This window comes from Balaenoptera physalus (genome assembly GCF_965194825.1).
Source record: "Balaenoptera physalus genome assembly, chromosome: 18".
Taxonomy (NCBI): Eukaryota; Metazoa; Chordata; class Mammalia; order Artiodactyla; family Balaenopteridae; genus Balaenoptera; species Balaenoptera physalus.
The window spans coordinates 65071021-65092637 of record NC_138899.1 but is presented as its reverse complement, the minus strand read 5'-3'; the positions used below and the strand labels follow the sequence as shown (position 1 = coordinate 65092637).

At 44.6% G+C, this 21617-nt stretch overlaps 1 protein-coding gene across 10 annotated transcripts in view; it reads right to left on the bottom strand.

The window, feature by feature from the left end:
• FAM124A (family with sequence similarity 124 member A) overlaps positions 1–16521 on the bottom strand; it is a 169929-nt gene extending 153408 nt beyond the window's left edge. For all 10 annotated transcript variants that reach the window (XM_082434456.1, XM_082434458.1, XM_082434457.1 and 7 more), the window contains exons 1-2: positions 16327–16521; positions 8022–8053 (exon numbers count right to left, since the gene is read on the bottom strand). In XM_082434456.1, the coding sequence (XP_082290582.1) occupies positions 8022–8053; positions 16327–16391 (97 nt within the window). In that variant the 5' untranslated portion in view covers positions 16392–16521. The remainder of the gene's footprint in view (positions 1–8021; positions 8054–16326) is intronic.
• Between the last annotated feature and the right edge of the window lie 5096 nt (positions 16522–21617).

Below are 21617 nucleotides of genomic sequence, written 5' to 3'. Positions count from 1 at the left end.
GTTTATAAAAATCCCAATTTTTATAAGACGCTGGCACTCTCATTCATGCCTATGGGAGAGTAAAATGGTACCTTTGGAGAAGGACCTGGCAATAGGGATCAGAAGCTTTAAAAAGTAAGTATGCTTTTTACCTTGGCAATTCCACTCGTAGGAATTTATACTAAGGAAATAATGAAGGATATGCACAAAGATGTAGTATAAAATGCTGATTATAATAGTGAAAAAGTGAATAGAACCTATAGGACCAACAATAGGGCATTGGTGAATAAAGTATGGTGCAGAAAGAAATACAATGGAATCCTGTATAGACAGTCAAACTATTATAGAAGTAAGTTTACTGGTATATAAAGAACTTCACAATATGCTTAGTGAGAAAATTAGACTATAAAACCATCCAATATAATTTTTGGTAATAATATACACATATTTAGGAATATAGATGCTCAGAAAAAAATCTATAAAGGCAGACACCAAATTACAACTTGTTTCTGGATGGCTGCATTCTGAGTTTTCTTCTTTCTGCTAATCTGTATTTTCTGGTTTTTCTACAATGACTATGTATAATTTGGATATAATTATTTTAAAACTGGGAAAAGCAGCGGCATGTCAGGAGAATGCGTAGCAGCAGCTTATCACTTTTGTTCCCTCTCGTGGGATAGGGGTCCTGACAACCCTGGTAGGCCAGATGTCCCTGAAGTGGCACTTCAGCCTCTCAGGGAAAATGTGATCATGAGAAGCCTGCCTCCATTTTTCTTTCATATCCTGGCTAGAAATTGACACCCTATATGTAATTGAAATCACAGAATTAAAACTTATCTTTGAAGCCAGAAGGACAACACAATCATTTTTTCAGAAATGGATGTTTGTGTAACAGAGCATCAGGGGAGTTGTCTGTGTGGGAATATTGTCCTCAGCCTTTGATTTCCTGATGAGTATCTTTGGTTATTGCTTTTTTCTTATCAACTGTCAAATAGTAATACTGTCTAGTTTTCCAGGTTCCCACTCAGAGGACTCTGAATATATAGACCCCATGCCATCAAATAACATTCTAAGTGCACCTACTCTTTCACCTCCAGTAGTTTCATTCATCTCAGGTATCGTTTGCTAATTTCATGATCATGTAGATAAGGCTGCCACCTGCTTCTCAAAAAACCCCCAAACAAACAAATACCTCTAGCTTGCCTTATAAAGAACAAGTCCCATGTTTTAAAATAAACTACTCTTAGAGGAGGAACACAATTTTCTTTTAAATTATCAATCAAATAACTTAAGTGAATAATTTTATCTAGACGTTATACAAATCCTAGAATCTACAGATTATACCATTAAAAATTAGCCTCTGAAAGTAAGAAACTTGGATAAATCACATCAATCATGGATGATTTAAGAGCAATCTTATTTACTGGGGAGATGGGCTAGATCAGTGCTCTGTAAAATTTCAGTACAAACAACTCACATGACTCAGGTAGCCAGGGGTGGGGCCTGGGATTCTGCATTTCTAACAAGTTTCAGGGTGATGCTGTGGTCTGTGGACCACACTCTGAGTAGCAAGTTTTCCAGTTTGGTGATTTTATGTGCTCTGCCAGGCCAAGAATACCCTGTCTGGGCAGCTGACAAAATGTGGAAGGAGCAAATACCCAAACCTGCACCAGCTGGCGTTCTGTGGCGCTCAGCTTCCGCTAAGCCCCCACCTGAGTGGCTGCAAAAAATGACACTTCCAGGACTGTGGCCTTTTTATTAGCGTTACCTACAAGCTACATGTTAAATGGCTCCAGCCCTAAGAGAGAGGTCCAGGAACATAAGAAGTGTCTCAAACATGAAGCCACAGTTGTCCCAGAAAAGCCTCGATGCCTGGGGGCATGGAAGAGCCACAAGCACCAGGCCCTTCTCCATAGGCAGGAGAGCCAGCTCCTAACTGGAGTGAGGCCAGTGCATTCCCAGGAGGACAGAGGAAGCCTTAAGGGCTCTTTCCCACATAGCTACAGGAGCTGGAGCTGTCAGTGGCCCAGATGCCCCATGGTAGAGAACGCGATAGGTACTTCTGAGTAAAAGCTTTAATCTCACAGTCACTTTGGAAGGCAGAGCCACAAAGCAGGACAGACCAGACAAGAAAATCAGATTGATCTGTCCCATGTGCACATCTTAATGGTTTCCGATTGGTCTCTGCAGTCATGGCCACACATCAGGAAGGACTGTGTCACCAGCGATACAATCATCCAGCGCAAGGCCACTCACGGAGAGCCCGTCTAGGGCTGTGGAGTCATTCCAGCCGTGCAGGAGCTCACTCTGAACCTCCATGAGAACAGCTCTGCACGTGGACATGACTGTTGGGACAGAATAGGGTCTCAACCAGAATAAAAATGAGAGTAGTTCTTGTTTGGGGTTCATTTGCTGGAAGTTGCACACTCAAGACCTCCTGGCACACAAAACCCTGACTGTTCTCCACTGAAAATATATACACGTTTCCGATGCATTGATTTGTTTTATGTCAACTGTTGGGTTTACAACAGTTATTAACACTAGTGACACTGTACATCAAACAGTATCACTAGTATTAATAAGCCCTTTGGAATCAGAGGAAGTAGAAAATCAACGAAAGTAGTGATGGACGTGAACTGAGATACTTAAAATACCTGGCAGGTTGGTCTCTGATGATTGTATTACCATCTATAACTTTGTCTGAAAGGCGATATTCTAAATTAGAGAAAATCGGTGACTTTTCTTTTGGTGCTTTTACTGCAATAAGAGTGTGAGGCTGGGGATAGACTAGGTGGATTTTTTAGTTTTTTGGCAAACCTGTGCATATTGCCAACTCCATACTGATCACAAAATTAAGCCACTTCATTGGCTGAAATTGTTCTTCATAAGGATTAATGAATAGATTTGAGTTCTGCCTAGATCTTGTGCAATAAGATTCTGAGAGCTATGTGTTCTGAGAATCATAATGGAGAAAAGTATTGTACACAGAAGAAAAAAATGAAAACTGTGACATTTACAAATGGATCACAGTGAAATTGGCTCCCACCACCTCTTCCAAGATACTGATCTTCCTTTTTTGGATGTATGTGATAAAAACTGGCTCTAAAATGAGCAGATTCTGTCAATAAGTTATCGTCTCCTCTAACAAAAACAGAAAGAAAATAACGAATATTTCATATCCCAAGTCTGAATTGAGCTCTTGGATACGGAGACACAGATCATATATGTTCCAATGTCCCCCGTCACTGACAGGTTCGACAGTGTGCAATCGTATACATTCAAATGTCCCCCGTCACTCGTGAGTTCGACAGTGCGCAATCGTATACATTCAAATGTCCCCCATCACTCATGAGTCTGACAGTGTGCAATCGTATCTCTTCAAGGTGTTGCTGCTTTGAAAGCTCCTTACATTGTTTATTAATTAAATCACAATGGGCTTATCTTTCCTTGCACGCTGACGGGACCCACAGATGTGGCCAGAGACAAAATCAAAACGTATGATGCTTCGGCATCCTGAAACAGCAAGGAAATGATGGCACCACTGAGAAGTGAAAGGGAAAAGACAGCATTTAGAAAGATGTGCGCGTGAGAAAAGGCAACCTCAGGAAGGGATGGTATGTCATCCTGTCAGAGCAGCGAGGCAGACTTGACAAGCCCCATGGTGGCTCTAGACCAGCTACAGTGCCTTGCAATTAACCGAAACACCCCAATTTTCCTATTTAAAAAACACCTGCAATCCACCTGACCCTTTTTCCTGGACACCAGAGTGTGTCCAGAGGCCCCCGGCACCAGCTGGACCTCTGTAAGGCTGCCCTCAAGGGCAGGTCATAGACATGGCAGCCCCAGGAAAGCTGAGGGGACAGAAGTCCATGGGACCAATAGCCTGTAGAAGCTCGGGGCCAGCAGGGAGAGTGTAGGCAGGAAACAGGGAAGCTACCTGAATCACTGGAAGGACAGAGCAGGAAGTCAGGGAAAGAAAGTTAGGGAAGAAATAGTAGGGCAGGAATCTGAGGCCTGGAGGAGGGAGGTGAAGATAGATTCAGTGACTCCCGCCCACCCACCCACAACATGCGCCTTTTTTCTACAGCTTGCTACATGCTCCTGGGCTCAAATGAGCAAAACACGCTGCTCATGGCCATTTCTCCATAATTTCAGACACAGAGAATTCCTCAGGGCATTGCCAAGAGCCCTCTCTACCATTTCAACTGACCTTTTATCACGTGTGTTCTGAAAAGCCTGAAGGGGCACAAAACTGCAAGGCAGTCCTGCCGTGACTGGCAGTTTATAAGGGCCAGGTGAAGAGTTAACGACTCTACTTGAGGTTCAAGAAGGAACAGTCTTAGGGCGCAATTAGTAGGGCAACTAGAGAAGAGGCTCTCGGAGAAGAGTCTCAAACAGAGAAAACTAGTTAAGTCTTTGACTGCCTCCTACTGGCATTATCCTGGGGCTAGAGACCCGCAAGAAATGGTATACTGTCCTGAAAATATCATTTTTTCAGCTCCCAGCATCTTCTAAGAGGAATTCTCCAAGTATCATCACGATCTTTATTTGAAAGGAAATATTCAATCACACGTGAGAATTTCATTAGCATTACGTAGCACAGTTGATGTTTTTCCCCCAGCATAATTATTGTTTTTCTTTTATTCTGTTTATAAAATTCCCCCTTTCTATTTAAATCGCTTAAGAATGCAAATTGTACACAGTGGCTTGATGATCTTCCAACCAGGTTGCTGGAAAAAACAACCTAAAATTCTGAGAGTATAAATTAAATTCAGCTTCCTAAGGAAGTATTAGGCTTTACTGAGATCTCCTGAGTGCTAAGAGTGGGTTTAGTTTTGCAGAAAACACAAAGAAAAAGCCTTTCAGCCCATCAATCTAAAAAATACAAACGGACAAGTCACAATTAGGAAAAATTCATCCACATAAAACCAAAACATCCATTAAAGAAGCCCCCTCAGCCACTCCCCTGAATTGAAAGTGACGCGGGACACAGTCAACAGAAATGCGATTCTTTAACCCAAGAGGTCGAGGAGAAGCAGGAAGCCCAATGATCTCATGGCGCCCCCCCTTCCACTTATTTGAGGGGAGGGGGGATAAAAAGCAGTAGCTGCCCCTCACCGCAAGGTCTCTACCGCCACCGACTTATGGGCAGCTCACAATACAGAAGCTCATATTGATTCTGAACAATGGGTTAATGAGGGTTAATGCTACGGGCCACCAGAGAGGATGGCCATCCTCTGGACTCTTATTCTGGGACCAGGGAAAAAGATACAGTGTCCTTGATTCTTCACGACTTTCCTCCCTCCCTTCTCCTCTCTTTTGAGAGGAGTTTCTAAGACAGTCACATCTGAGCATCCCAGAGCTCCTGGAGAGGTCCTTAGAGGTCATTCAGCCCAACTTCCTCATTCCAAAGAGGGGGAAACTGAGGCTCACAGAGGGTAAATGACTTGCCCGAGAACACACACCTAATGTATGGTGGAACCAGGACTGGGGCCTAGGACACCTGAACCCCACACCACTGCTCTGGTACTCTGTCTTAGGGATGACCTTTCTTCTTCTGCCATCAGGGGCAGGCAGCGTGAAGAAGCAGCCCCTGCATTCCAAGAAGAAAACCGGCAACTAAATAGAGTGGTGTTCTTGCAGGAAGCTCTGCTGACAATCCCGGTAACGACAGAAACCAACAGTGGACAGAGTCTAACCCCAGCTCTCCCCAAGGAAGCACTCGGGCCTCTGTGAACTCAGGAACAGACAGGTAAAGGGGCATCCGGTGAATGTGTGGGAAGAAACACTTGCACACACAGAAAAGTCCATTTCCTAAAAGTGAATGGTAACCAATGCTCAAATCCCAATCAGGAGTCAGGAGTCATTCAGAAACAAGCCATTCAGTGGCGAGAGGCTGACAGATCGCAGGAGAATGACAATGACGTGCGGGAGCTGCTTCCAGGACCAAAATGTGGGAACTGGGACCGCCTGGTCAGCCCTCTGGGCCCATGGTCACACAGAAGGTGCTGGCACCAAGTTGGCTGTGACAGGGAGAGTGACCCTGGAACTGCACCATTCAGGAGAAATAGGAAACTTCTTTCTACTCAGGCCTCTGAGTGATTATCTAGCTTGTGGGGAAATGCTATTTTTAACATCTACTTGGAAAATACTTTTTATTATTGCAGCACTGTTGAACCTATGTGTTAAAGGATAGATTTAAGACTCTAGATTTAATATCATTTTTTTCTTTTCAGAAAGGGTCCACTCTGTTACCTTTAACTGAATGCATAAGGGGCCTTCTCCTGTGTATGCGTGCGGCCAGGATTGATGCTCCTGGCTGGGAGGAAAGGCAGTTCAGGCAACATAGAGAGCAAAGACAGTCAGGGGCCCACCAGTATCCCCTCAGCTCTTCTTCCTGCCCAGAACAAGGATGTGATGGCTATGGCAGAGGCAGCCATTCTGTAACTTTGAGGCAACCCTGAGGATGGAAGCCAAAATCTGAGGACTGTGTAGCACACCCGCACTGCCTCCTTTGGACTTTTTTTTTTTTTTTCAATTAGAGGAAAACAAACCCTTACTTAAGTCATTTTTTTCTCTATTATTGGTAGTCAAATACATTTCCTAACTGAAATATGAAACGCATATACACCCTCACTCACCAAGAGGCCCCAACACTGAAGAATGAGGCAGGACTCGCCAAAAATTTAAAGAGAAAAGGAACAGCAATAAAAGGCTATTGATCCCAGTTGCACTAAGAGAAATTCCACCTCAGAGATCGCAATTAAAATAATGGAGAGAAAAACATCCCAAACCAAATTACCCATTTTGCTGACAAGAGAGGCGCTTTGTTGTGACCCAGAGGACTGCTTTGGGAGCTACAAATTGAGCAAAGGCTTCGGGCAAGTATTTTATAAAAATCATTCTTAAAGAAATGTAGCCTCTGGGCAAAACTGAAAATGGCAGCAGAGAGAGAGAGAGAGAGTTCAAGAGAGCATTCTCTGATTTTAGGAACGCAGAAGCGTCAGGGAGGGAATGCAAATCACTGGAGCATTATTTTCATTATTACTAATGGTTCTTAATAACTAAGGGGCAATGCTGGGTCTCCAGTTGGCTGAAATGATCAGAAATTGCTCGCTGCAGTTATACTAACTAAATATAATTTGACACTAAATAACCATCCCAGATATACAGCTTTCCGCACAGTCTCTCATTGCAAAGGAAAAACTAAGCCATAACATCAATAAATAGAATAATCCAATTAAGTGTCTTTCCATTTGGGAACTATTTAGAATTGAGAGCTTATCAGGATAGTGAGATAGGCCAAAACAGTTCAGTGTTTACCGACTCAAAAAATCAGGGCTTTTATTGTAAGAAAATTTTTTTGTTATTTTAAAATAAGTGTTTAATCAGTCTGAATGGCTCTGTAGTGATCTTCATCATTGTAAAGTGTTCCTAGATATAACGCCTAATTTCCCATAAATAGATTTACTTGTAATTTAATATTCAATACAAACACCTTTTTCTATGCTCAGAGTATGTTTATAAACATACTTTTTTTTTTTTTTTTTTAACCATATATAATCATCAGCTGTGGTATCTGCCTGCAGGTACAGAAATACACAGGAGGAAATCTGCCCAACAGAGGAACTGGGGCCACCTCATGACCCAATGAATGCACTCTGAGCTGTGAGCCCACGGACAGCAGGTATTTGATACATGTTTGTTGAATGAATGAGTTACCTCAGCTTCATCAGAGAAGGTATTTTCCAAGCATGCGGGTTAGTAAAGCCTGGGCTAGTTCCTCCAGGCTGAATTTCCACAGGGAAAGTAGTGGCACGTCTAGCCCTCAAATCAAGGTACAATCACATTCTCCAGGAAAAGCCTCCACTTCTCTCCACTCCCCAGAGAATCCTGTATCACACCCTTTGGCCAGGATACCTTCGGAGATTCTTTCTATTAAAGCAAGGGTTACATGGACGGCCTTCTCTACATACAGAGATGGGACTGACCCCCAGGGGGACTCGGAAGACAAAGCTGAAGGACATTTAAGCCATACTTACTGCTGGTGGAGGACATGTGGCTGTAGTCAGACCTGAAACACAAAACCTTAGTATTAGTAGGATTAGACATTATTTTTCTCTGTCCAAGTAATCTCTTCAAAGTAGAATTTTAAACAGTCAGTGGTAAGTAGCATTTAACTGGTAGAGAAATGCCACAACTTAAAAACCGTCATGCTTCGGACTGTTTTGTGCAGAATCAAGTTATGTCTGGATTTGAAAGCACAACTTTAAAGGCATTCTAGAAATCCGGGGTCCTTCATATGGGCTCTGTGAGTCTCCCAGATGGAAGACCAGATGGGTCCCGAACCATCTAAATTTACTGGCAAATTTCTGAATGGAAGCTTATTTTCCCGGGGAGAACGCTCAAAGTTTTCAGCAGACTCTCAAAGGGGTTCATGACTCCCACAAAAGGTTAAACCACTGCAAAAGGTTAAACCCTTGAAATGTCAGCACCACCCCTCAGGGAAATGTTTCTTTGCTGATGTAAGCAGAGGCGAGGTGGACCCTGGTGAGTGAGAGGGAACCCTGGCTGGGAGGGCTTCCACATTCAAGGCCTGGCTGACCATCAGATAACACACAAGCACAATGATGGTTGATTTCAGTTCCATCTGGGAAGAAATCCTGCTAGATATTAGAGGAACAGGATGTGGGCTATGATCTGGAAAGGGAAAAGGCAGGGTTAGGGCCAGGGTGAAATAACCCATCAGTTTGTATGCTGAAAAATCAGCTGCTGGCACTCGGCCTCTGTGAGAATGGGAATGTGGCCAGGAACTTGTCTGCTTAATCTCTGCTAAGCTTCTGCTCTACTTGTGTGGCTCTTAAACCGTCCCTCTCTGGCAACGTACATGGTATAGAAGCTATTGGTTTTCTCCCCACAGTGTCCCCAAGTCATTCTTGGCAGGAAATTAAGCTCTCAGGCATGGAGGAGTTTATTCTACCAAGGTGGTAGTTAGGGGACATAGTTATGCAAATAAAGTGGTTAATTATGTTTAATTTTATAGATATACACTCCTTTTATTTACTTAGTCTCATGCTGCCTTTCTTGAATCATCCAATTTTTACTCCATTGAGTTTCTTACCACATTAAAAAGATATATACACAACTTTTTAAAAAAGTCATAAAAAGCATGCCTCTCACTAATTCAAACCACCTACATCTCCCACACAAAATGATGCACTGACTTATTGGTAGAGGAACAAAATGGAAGAAAAACAGCATGTGATTTTCTCTTTTCAAATGAAATACTTTAGTTGTCACAGAGTCACTGAATTTCAAAACTGGAAAGAATAACAACTACTAACATTTGCATATCCCTTTATATACTACAAACTGCATCCACTGAGATCTCGTCCAAATTTTTATATCATTGATTAGGAAACTAAAGTGATAGTATCTGTAAGGAGACCAGGAGGTGAGGCTTGAACTAGGCAGGTAGAGCGGTGATAAGGAAGGAGTTAGAAGGGAGAATGGATTGGATAGGGCCTGGAGACATGCTGGCTAAGGGAAAAGGGAGAGGAGAGGGTGGGAGAGAAAATGAGAGAGGAGAGTCAGGGATCCGGAACATTCTGAAATGCAGGATTTGTAACCCTAGTGTTGGTGCATTAAATTCTTTCTGGAACCAGTCAGGACATAAACTTTCGGACAATACTTAGAAATGTGACTGTACATATATGCAATGAATACTCAACCAACATCCACTGTGGTAGATGCAACAGCAGAACAATTCCATTATAATATGATCACCTTAAGATGGCCAGGCTTCAAAGAAATTGCATGACAATTCCAATAAAACATTCAGTAAGAATGTGCAATCGTATTGATTTTATTATTAAAATTCTGTCAGTATTTTCAGCTAGGATCTTCCAAATACTCTTGAAGCATATGGGTTTCGCATATGCATACATTTTAAAGATCTGCATACAGATGGATACCTACATAGAATGAAATTTACATTTGAAACATATTCCAAGAATCTTAAAGTATTTTAAGGGAGTATTTTAGGGCAGGTGCTAGAATAACGGATGCCCCTGCCATGAATCTCTCCATATTTCTCATGATGAAAGGCACCGCCCAGGTCAGGCCTGCCTGTCACTCTCGCCCTGCTCCAATTCCTTCCTCATACAGCAGCCAATCTTTGCAAGGCACAAATCTGATCATGTCCCTCTCTGGATGAAGTTCAAGCTCGACAGTGCACAACAGTACACCCCTCTTTCTATGACTGATGGCCTCTGCCCAGCTCTGTGGTCTCATCCATCACCCCAACTTCCACCCCTGTCCACCATCAAAACAGAAGTCAAACAGAAAGAAAAGTCACCTAAAACTTCACATTACTCTCCAGCCTCTGGTCCTGGTGACGTAATTTGTACCCAGTTGCCATAACGATGGAGATACAATTTTAAACTGCTCTTTTCACTAAACTCCATCATAAAATGCTGCTACATAGTTTCTGTAACTATAATTTTAGAAAAAGTGATGCACTGTAATTTAGTCAACCATTTCCCTTTTGTTGGCTATATGATTGTTCCTGATTGTTCACTTTTGCAAAGCACATGGTGATGAGAAATTTATAAATACAGCTTGATATTTAATTTCCTTGGAAAAATTATCATGATGGGGAATGGGGGTTGAGTCAAGGTATGAAGACTTTTATAGTTCTTAAAATACATTCCAAATAACCCCAAAAGGTTATTTACTAGAAATATGGCTGGTGAAAGACAAGCTGTAAAGCTTGAAAAAACTGTATGTATAAATAGGTTCAAACAATTCCAGATACTGACTATGGTTCTCTGGAGGGATGGGTAGTCCCAGCTTTTTTAGGTAGGAGGAAGCAAGCTGTAGGGTACCTGTCTTGGGAATTTTGTTTATTGGTCTCACATCCTAAGAATTTATCCAGCTGCCTCTGAATAAGACACTCAGCTTTGCCAGAATGAAGCATGCAAGGTGAATCCACAAATTTTAGGATGAAAAATTTGTGGACACATGATACAGATGAGCAGAATAATACAAGGATTCTATATAGTCACATGCCTGACACACATAGTAAACACATTTTCAAACATGACATTTATTTAGTATCTGTGCCAATAATGAACAGAAAGTAAGATGTGGTCCCTTGACTGTACTTTAATTATAAGTATAGGGGTTAAATATAAAGGAGTCTGCACTCAAGATAGTTTACCACCGTCAGCAGCCTACTTGCCAATTTTTATATTTATATAAAATGGATACCTTCCTAAATTCTCTTTTCCAGGGGAATCCTGGGATAAGAATTGACCTTGGTATTTCTGTAAAACATCAGCTCATTGCACCATGGACCTCATCTGTTAACTCCCAGTCCACTGAATTAGATGCCATGGTAATTTAGAGCTATCTAGCTCCACCTTGAACGCAAAGATAATAGAGTACCAATAGATCATCTTGTCTTCTATGCAAGATTTCCCCATCTAAAATTCTTTAAGCCTGTCCCCTTTAAAAATGGATTCTACCTATTCCTTTCTATCCGCCTGTTTATAAACTCTAGACCTGAAAATTGTTTATCACTGAAATCACAGTGACGCATCAGTTGGAGGTCACCCAAAGATAAAGAGCATGGTATGACCCTATGTTTTCAGAAGCTCAGTGACAGCTGCCACAGACGTGGAGATCCATTAATGCCAGGTCAAACTTCTGAATGAAAATAATCCATCAGCTATGGTTATATCTGAAAGACTGGCTTAGAGGCCAAATCTGGGAGACAGCACTAATGCAACACCTATTGGAAAACATTCATCTTAGCCTTTTGTTTGGGTTTACAAAACACTGCCTGTCCCTCTGTTAAGAGACTCTTGTTTCTTAAGACAGTTGACCATGGTCAATAGCCAACTTGCCAGTTTTTTCTAACAAAGTACACAGAAGCACAAGGCTTGTTTTCAAGTGGATCTGGAAAGTGGGAGTTTCAAAATGACATCAATCGCCACAGAAGAATGCTAGTTTGCTTTTAGTCTTAGCCTGTATTGCTGGGGGTGTCAGACAGCAAAGGTAGCATTTCGAGCAAAAGAAAATGTCTGAGCAGAAAACAAGAATTAATTACAGACCAAACAGCTCTTTGAAAGGCAACTTCACTAGGCAGGAGGCGTGCTGGAGACCCAAGCTGCAATCTAGGCCACTAACTAGTCATGCACCCTCTGAAGCTCCGTTTCCTCAGCTTCAAAATAAAAATAATTATCAGATTGAGGCATGTGCCGTACTCTTTCAGATGTTCTGAACAGTAATCAAATTGCTTAAGGCATTTAAAAGCATCAGAGCCTCTACTGTGATGAGTACAAAGAACATATGGTCTTGAGTGCACCTGGAGATGTACATTTTTATCATATAAAACTCTAAGTTTACCATTTGGAGTGTGTTTCATAAGAAGTAATAATGTACTGAGGGTTTACTTATGCCAGGCACTGTTCTGTGGGCTTTAAGTGTATAAACTCATTTAATCCTCACAACCACCCTATGAGGTGAGTACTATTATTGTCATCCCCATCTTGCAAAGGAGAAAGCTGAGGGCAGAGAGAGGTTAAGTAACTGGCTCAAGGTTCCACAATTCCTAGGTGGAGGAGCCAGAATCTGAACCCCAGCAGGCTGGCTCTTTGGACTGTAGCTTTCAAAGAGATCAGCACAGTCTGTCTACTGGCAGCGGAATCCACGAAGGTTCTTGGAAGCACCTCTGATATGCTGCTGAAAGGATCAGTTATCAGCTCAAGCAACAGCCGCAAATTTCCCTTGCTCCTATGTTCTGTTCACACCAGCCTAGCAACAGTCCCTCTCCCCCAGACCTTGATGATCTCAACTACCCACTGTCTCTCTCTGCCTGCCCCCAGGTGGGTGAACACCGCTGCGGGAAATTCAATGGCAAGGTAGACTGGTACCTTCATATGTAATCACTCATCTTGACTGGGTTCTCACTCACCATCGCCCGGAACAACAGTGTCAAGTCTCCATTCTCCTGGGGGACGGGGGCTGCATTTGCACTGAATGGAAACCCCATCTCCCCTTCTCTCCCACTGGTTGCAACAGGGATGCCCTTCCTCTTTCCAAAGCCAATCTGTCCACATGACCTGAAGTCCATCTACCCGCACATTTTCAGAAAGCTGACATCACAGATAGCCGTTTTTCTCCTACGTAGTTATCATTTCCCATTTACAGAATGCTTTCTATGAGCATTTATTGCCCAATTCATGCCTACGTTTAAGAAATCCTTCCCTCATCCCACTCTCCCCTCCAGCTACTGTCTCTCCTCACCCCTCCCTTTCCCAGATAAAGGGCTCCAGCCACCTCACACTGACAGGGCTTCTCCTCCACTACTCCTCTGCCTTCTTTTCATCATCTGCCTTTAAAAAGAAGGGAGATGATTTCCTCATCCTGATTTGTTTCTCAATAGCACAGCTGATCTCTTTCCTTTCTTCCCTTGGCTTCTAGGATACCACCTTCTTCCTTTTTTCATTCCCTGCCTAGTTTTTCTCAGGCTCCTTTATCAGCTCATCCTCCTCTACCCGACATTTAAATGCTGTAGTTTTTCAAGGCTGGTCTTAAATAGTACCTGCTTCCCAGATTTGTTGAAGGATTAAATGAATTAATGAAATATGGAAGTCTTAGAATGGTACCTGGCACATAGTAAATGCCAGGCTCGTGTCTGCTACGAACTTTAGTTGATTGAATCCACTCCTACGGCTTCAACTGCCATTTTTAGGCTGACAGTTTCCAACTGCAGTCCTCCTGTCTGACCTCCTCTCTAGGTAGATTACTTGACTGCTGACTCATCATCTTTACTTGGATGTCTCCCAATACTTCAAACGCAGCATGATGAAAATGAAACTTATACCCTGCCCAAACGTGGTTTGGAGGGGATCACAGGCTAGTCTGAGAATCTGATGAAAAACAGTATCTTATAAAACTTCACAAAGCCCATCATTTTGCATGCAACTTAAAGCAATTCATGCACCCCAAATTAAGGCTCCCTGTCTGAGTGGATGTGTCACTTGAGCTGACTCCTGAAAGAAGAGTAGAGTTTCACCTGGCAGAGAGGCGTGCCAGGTGGAGAAGGGCCTAGGGGCAAAGAGGGCAGCTTGACACAGGTGAGGAATTGGAAAAAACCCAGCTGATGTGGTTATATGCAGGGTGCAGGGACAAGCCTGCCAAGTGACAAGGCCAGAGAGAGAGGGGTGGGGACCCCATTAACACTGGGGTTTGTAGGCCATGCTAAACTCTGTGCTTTATAGATGACAGAACCACTAAAAGTTTGCAAGGCAGAGAGACACGATCCGATTTGCGTTTTTAAAAATAATGATAACAAACACATACTGAGCAAGCTTTCTTCATGTTTTCTACACAATCTCGACAGGTAGCTGTATGAAAGCTGGAGAGGGTAAGAGGTGGCAAGCTCTGGAAAAGCAGGGAAACTGTGAACAGTTTTTTAATAAGTAATCTCAACTTTAAGGGATATATGAATATGCAGCAAATACAAGACTAATAAGCATTCACTGAAACTATTTCATTTAAATGCATGCCACTTCACCTTTAGCTTAAGAATGCTACTGAGGCAATAAGAATTCTTCAAACAATTCTGTCCTGTTAATTTACACACTTATGACAGAGACAGAGAGGTGTCAGCTTGCTCAGCAAGCCCCTCCCAGGAGCCCTGACAGCTGTCATGCCGTTTGTTGGGATGCCGGGGTGATGACACTTCTGGGTCAGGGCTTTCTATTTCTCCGAGAGAGCCCTGGCATAAAAGATCTGTTTCAGGTGAGCTCTGCAAATTGAAAACCAATGGACCAGCCGGTGCTTTATCTAACCCAGCTGAAAATGACCTGGTTACTTTTGTTCTGTTTCTTCTACTCCTGTTCAGCTAACTGGGGCGGGGCGGGGGTAGGGGGGGAGCCAAGGATCTTCAGTTAAAGTTGATAAATGCCCCACATACAAAGCGTGGGAGAAAGCACAGGAGTTCAGTATTTGGAATCAGGTTACAACACTGGAGTGTAACAGGGTTCTGTAGCGAACCATTAATGATCACAAGGGCGGATAACAGGGAAAGCCCATTGCAGGGTAAATGTTTTGGGGCAGTAAAGTCCCGGATTTGGGCTCCAGTGGATAGAGGCTGTAAGGAAGGGCGGGGTTGGGCAGGCAGGGGGGGCTGCCTAGGGAGCCTTTCTCCGGGTCAGGTGTGACCGTAGGTCCATTCTGGGCCTGGACTCTCTTCCTGTCCTCACAGGGTTGCCAAATCCTTAGATCTATGTCTAAATCTCCCCAGCCTTCTTGGAATGAGGCTTTCTGTGTTCTGGGCAGCTCCAGCCCTCCCCCTGGGTTACTGCAGATAGGCAAAGACACCCTTTCCTTCTGGGTCGGTACCCGCATCCTGGATGTAACGCTGACTCTGCACCGGGAAGTCCTCTAGAGATAGGGGCTGGGCGGAAGCGTTTACAATGACGTTCGTCTCCTAAAAGACATTCAGTCTTTTGTCCCACTCAGGAAAACAGTGTTGTTTGGAGAGGAGATTAGTCTCCAAAGGTTTGGACTTATTGTTTGAGTCCGCTGAAGAGAAGACATTTTTAAAAATAAGTAAGGCTAGATCATAGCACCATCTTCATCCCACCTGTGCCCAAGGCAAGCGGCTCCAGCTGGGACAGGTGCGCTCAGAAGTGAGGAAGTTCGGCGGGGCAGTGGAGGAGTTGGGGAGGGCGTCTTGGCAAGCACAGTAAAGCCATAAAATGAAAAACGCCATCCTCTTAGAAGACTTCTGAAAGACTTTTAGGTCTCACGTGTCCTACTCTCTTTACCTTTTCTCCCCATCCCCAGACCCCCATCCTGGACTCCAGGGGGTTCCGGAGCTACAATAAGAAGGTCCTCGCGGAAGGTGGAAACAAGTGCAAGAGCATCCCTTGTCTCTCTAACGGTGATACAGGGGGACACTGCATTTGCCCGGCACTCCGCATCAGCTCAGTGATGACGGAGGGCAAGACGGGCTGGGGTGGTGTGGGCTGCGTGGGGTTACCCTGAACCTTGCGTCCTTCCACTTTTCTGCCCTCCAGGGTGGGGCCCGCCCTGACCCGGGGCAGCCACGGACCCCGCCGTTCTGCCCTCAGGGCCGGCCCAGCAGAGAGCGGGCTCGCCACAGCCCCTCCGGTTTCCCCAGGGGACCCGGCAGGAGAAGCAGTCCCCGCAGCCGCGTTCCGCCGAAGCGACTCCGGCGCGGGGTCCAGGAAGGTCCCGGGCCGGGAGGAGCCGCCGCGCAACTCGGAGAGTGGCCCCCGCCCACTGCCCGGCCCGGTCCGCGCGGCTCACCCTCCGGTCTCTGCGCCCGAGTCCACGCAGTCATCCTCCTCGCCGCTACCCGCCTTGGGGTCCATGGCGCGTTCCCCGCCGCTCTCCGCTCGCGGGCGCCGGCGTGACCCGGGACGCGCTCCCTCCGGGCCGCCCAGCGCAGCCCGGACCAGCCCGAGCTGGCTGGGCTCCCTCTGAGCGTCTCACGGCCCGGGCTCCGGCAAACAACTCAGGCGCCACCCCGCGCCGCGCCCTCTCCTGGCCGCGCCCAGCCAGGCCCCCGGGGCTGCTCCCGCCCCGCCCCTCGCCGCTCGGCCGTGCGAGCGTGTGCGCGTGCGAGAGGGTGCGTGCACGGAGCGCGTGTGCGTGCGGGGGTGTGCACGTGAGCCAGGGTATGTGCGTACGCAAGAGGCCGTGTGCACGCGGTGTGAGCGCGCGCGGGGGGATGTGTGCAGAGTATGAGCGCGCGCAAGAAAGTGTGTGCATGTGCGCGAGGGTAGGTGCGCGCGCAAGAGGGTGTGTGCTCCGGCTGTGAGTCTGTGCGCGAGCTCGCGTGAGCCCGCGTGTTGCGCGCCTATGAGTGGTGTGAATGCATGAGTGGGCGAGGTCTGTGTGGCCGTGCACACTTGTCTTTGTGGTTTGCTGTGGGTAGGTATGTATCTGTAGGTGCACGCTTCTGGGTGTCTGCTGACCGCGTGTTCCCGTCTGTGCTTTGTGACCGCGTGTGATGTGTGAGTGAGCCGTCCCTCTCCCCTGGGCCCACAGTCCCGGAATTCAGAATCCTAGGGATTGCCCGGAGGTTCCTCAGCCCCAGCGTCGCGAGTCCCACCGAGAAACCCCCGGCCGCACGGTGAAAGCAAGGAGGAATCAGTTATACTTCTGGACCAGTTAGAACATCTAGGTGTTTTCGTACAGTTTCCTCAGAATTGCCAACACTGAATTCATTATCACCTTTCTTAGCACAGGTCTTAGTGGCTTCCCACCACCAACTTGCCAGTTTACAATTGGTGTCATGCATTCTTTTGCTAGTTAAAAAAAAAAAAAAGCCTTTAAAAATAACTTAAAGACCATTGCAGGCACCTGCATTCAGGGGTTGTTGTTGTAAGGGGATAATGGATGTTTGTAAAGTACCCTGCTCAGCACCTGGGGTGAGTTAATGATCACTATTGGAGGGCCTCACCTCCTCTTAGTAGGGTGAGGCTAGATGGAATTTGGGGGCAGGGAGGATCAAAACAATTTGGATTTAATTCTGACAGCCCTGTCCAAGCCATTGGAAGGCACTCATTTCTTCTTTCTCCTGTTTTAAAGCAAGTTATTTAACCTCTTTGAGCCTTTATTTACTTATCTGTAAGATGGGACTATTGATAGCTACCCTATAGCCTGTTGTGAATTTATTGAGATCATACATAAAAATACGTAGCATTGGTCCTGATACGTGCTAAGCAGTAGTACCAGGCAGCTATCATTACTTTTAAAGCATGAGCTAGCTGCATTCCCAGCCTCAATTTGCAAAGCAGTGATGAGTGGTATCGCTGAAGGGGAATCCATTGCCTTTCCTCTCTCCCTCTCTCCCCCTTCTGTTCTTCCTTCCTACTTACCTAAATGTCACTCCTTTTGATTCTTATCTTAATTAAATTACATAAAAGAGAAATCCAACTAAACAAAAGAAGAATAGACATGCAATCTCATCATCAAGAAAAAACACAGGTAAATATGCCAACCCCAAATCTTAACTGAATTGTGCTTACTGAGCATAAAATTCCTTGCACACAAAACAGAAATGGATATATTATACTCAATTTGTGCTCATTAGCTGAAAGAAAGGAGCATGCCAGTTCAAAGGAGACTCGCCCCGCTTCCCACCCCATGTACTGATTCCTAAAAGAAAATTCTCAGATGAGGCAAAAGGAATGTTGTGAGAGATTTACAGCACAACGTCATTAATGACCATCTTAAATTTATCCATGCAGTTGATAACTAAATACCAGACAGGAGGCTAAATTCTGGATATACAAATAAGGGAAAACAGCAACAGATTTGATGCCTGCCCTCGCTGAGCTTGTAATCAGGAGAGGGAGACTTATTAAACAAGTATATATTAAAACATATATGAAGACTATACTTTCAGGGATCATTTCTATAGTTCGTTACTAGAGAAGTTTCTCTGAACGTGTAGAGCACCAAAAAAAAAAAAAAATATATATATATATATATATATATATATATATATATATATATATATATATATATATATATATAAATAAAACATCAGTGGAGATGAATGCTATGAAGAAAAGAACAGTGTGCCCTGAGAGAGAATGTAATTCAATTTGGAATGTCAGGGAACGCTCTCTTGGGAAGGCATATTTAGCCCTCTTCTGCCTCAGGGCCTTTGCACTTGCTGTTTCTTCTCCCTGGAATAATTTCTCCCATATTTTCTGCAAGGCTCCTGCCACATGTCTTTCAGTAGTCTGTTCAAATGGCCCCTCATCAGAGAGCCCTTCCCAACTAAACCTACATCACAGTATCCCTTACCCTGCTCTGCTCTTTCTTATAACTCTGCAAGCACGTAACATATGATAGGTTTGTTGACTTATTACCTGTTCTTTCTTCCCCAATCCTATCCATGGAATGCCAGCTCCAGGAGAGCAGGGACTCTGTTTTGTTCACTGCTGTATTCCCAGCACCTGGAATAGTCCTTCGAGCAATAAATATGTGTTGAGTGAAGGAAAGGGAAGCAGCCCCAGAGTGGAGGGGGGTTAGTGAGGAGAGCTTTCCCAGTGCAGAGACCAGCAAGGGTGCGGCAGGACAGGGCACTGAGCGTTTGATTAGAGAGGGAGGGAAGGAAAGCTGGGGGACCAGAAGGACACAAAATGGCAAAGATGATAGTGAGGCAGTTCTATATACATGTAACATCTCCCCGAAATCAACAGACCATTATAGCCTATTTGAAAAGTAGAAGGACAAATACAGTGTCCATGAGACCAGATTAAAGGGAGTGATAAAAGTGGCCAAATAGGTAAGTCCAATGAACATTCTGCTACCTTGTTATCCTTACAGCCACGAGGGAACCTACCTTTGTCTATTCTGTGTAGGGACAATTCATATTTGTCACCTCATTTAATCCTGCACAAAGGTCTGTGAAATAGGTTTATTTTTCCACTTTACAGTCGAGGAAACTAAACCCCAGTGAGTTCAAGGGCCTTGCCCCAGGCCACCCAGTGAGTGAGTCAGGGAGCCAGGTGACCCACTTAATGTGGATGGAGTCCTTGTCATCTGCCAGGAAGGCTATAGGTGGGCCAGTTACACCCTCAGGAAGGCAACACTAAGAAAAAGAGCAGAGAAGAGACGGTGAAATTAGCATGGCCCTTAGAAAATGAGATGCTGCTTAAGTTATTTCAGTCTTTCTCAAATATCCAGAGAAAGGTCAGACCACATAAAAACCTGGACTGCATCTCAAATGATACAATGATTCAGGTCCCCTCAACTGCAGGGGACACAAGTGTTATTTATTATTGGCACAGCCTCAGATGGTGACTCAGTGATGCATTTACTATCGGGAAGAGAAAAACTTTGAACAGTCTTCACTGTCCCTCTGAGCTCCCGTATCCAGCTATGCGTGGGCTCCCGCTTAAGTTTTTGGGTCTTAGGAGCCTCACTTTGTTATTTTTTTGGTAAAAGAGCCGTCAGCGGGTAATCAGCACAAGGACCTTGTAGCGATCGCAATAGGGTATTTTGCCCATAACCTTTACGTGGTTCCTGGGCTCTACTTCCAGCTATTTAACGTTGATCACTTTAACTGTCGGGGGATGCAACGCCCTCCCCCTCCCCGCTGTAAGATGGGGGCAGAGGAGTGTCACTGGTCTGCTTGGAACGCCCTGCCCTCCTCCTTAAAGATGTTCCCATCAACGTGAGAATGGGAGGAACACTGAGGTAGGGTGTAATAGGCCAGGAAAAATGAAAGCTGATTTCTGACCAGAATCCGACAGGCCACTAGAGAAACAGGGTAGATCATAAGCTGTTTTAGAAGCTCTCACTACAAGTCGGGCATTGTGGTAGGGGCTTTATGCGCACCATCTCTTTAATCCTCACGCAAACCTGTGGGGCTTCCATTGTCCTTAAAATGGGGTTCTTGGCGTAAATCGCAGAGGAAATGTGAAGCCCTCTAGAAACCGCGAAGCATATGATTACAAGATGTCACTGATTTTTTTTATCACTTTTTCTCAGACAGATCTGAACACACTCTCGTGTTGTATTTCACCTAGAATACTGTTTCAGCCTCTGGATGTTGTAGCATGGGGTGGTGTATTAGAAAACAAGACCATCCGTCTATTTATTTGTTAAGCACTCATTGTGTGCCAGGCATTGGCTGGGTGTCAGGGACACATTGGGGAACAAGTCAGAGGCAGTGGCTGGCCTCATGGGACTTTTGAGGTAATGAGAGGGCAGTTTATCTTGTTCCAGACCCCACGGGCAGGGCTGGCCCTCCCACCAAGCTGAGCTTCCTTAGAGGAAGCCCTACCAGGTACCTGACACCATTATTGGAGGAAAAACTCAAAATAATCTGATGGTAAAGAGCTTTGATTTTGCCAGTGAAAGAGATAGATTAGTAATCAAGAAGGCCAAAAGTAATTGGGACGACACCAAAGGTTTTAAACAATAGAAGGTAAGTAGCTTTAAGATAAGAAATTTAAAGGCTAGAGATTGAAAACAGATAAAAATAAAAATCTCCTGGGCATGGGATTTGCCTGGGTTTGAGTTTCAAGTTAGAGGGAAGTTAGGCCACTTCACTGCATGAGTCTAAATCTTCTGGACCATTTGTTGTAAGACCAGCCTGATCTAATACACTAATTTAGGGTATCCAGTAGAGTTTGAGAAGTTTTGTTCATTCAGTTTTATTTAATTCTTTATTTTAAGAAATCCATTTCTGGGACTTCCCTGGTGGTCCAGTGTTTAAGACTCCAGGCCTTCGCTGCAGGGGGTGCGGGTTTGATCCCTGGTTGGGGAAGTAACCCAGAAATAAAAAATTCAGGTTAAAGAGAGACATGAAGAAAAAATCTCTTTCTTCCAAGTCTCCAGAAGAGTTTGTCTGATGTGAAAAATAAATATTATGATCATGACAAGAAAAATTATAAACTATTGACAAGTCTACTTAGACAAAGAAAGCCACTAGCCTTACAGGCAAGCATAAGGGGACCAGATGGCAAAGGGATACATGAAACTAAAGATACACTGTTGAGTTGGAAAATAATCTTATTAAAATATAAATGACTCCGCTTGGATAGGGGAGAGCAAAGATAGTGGTCCTGCCT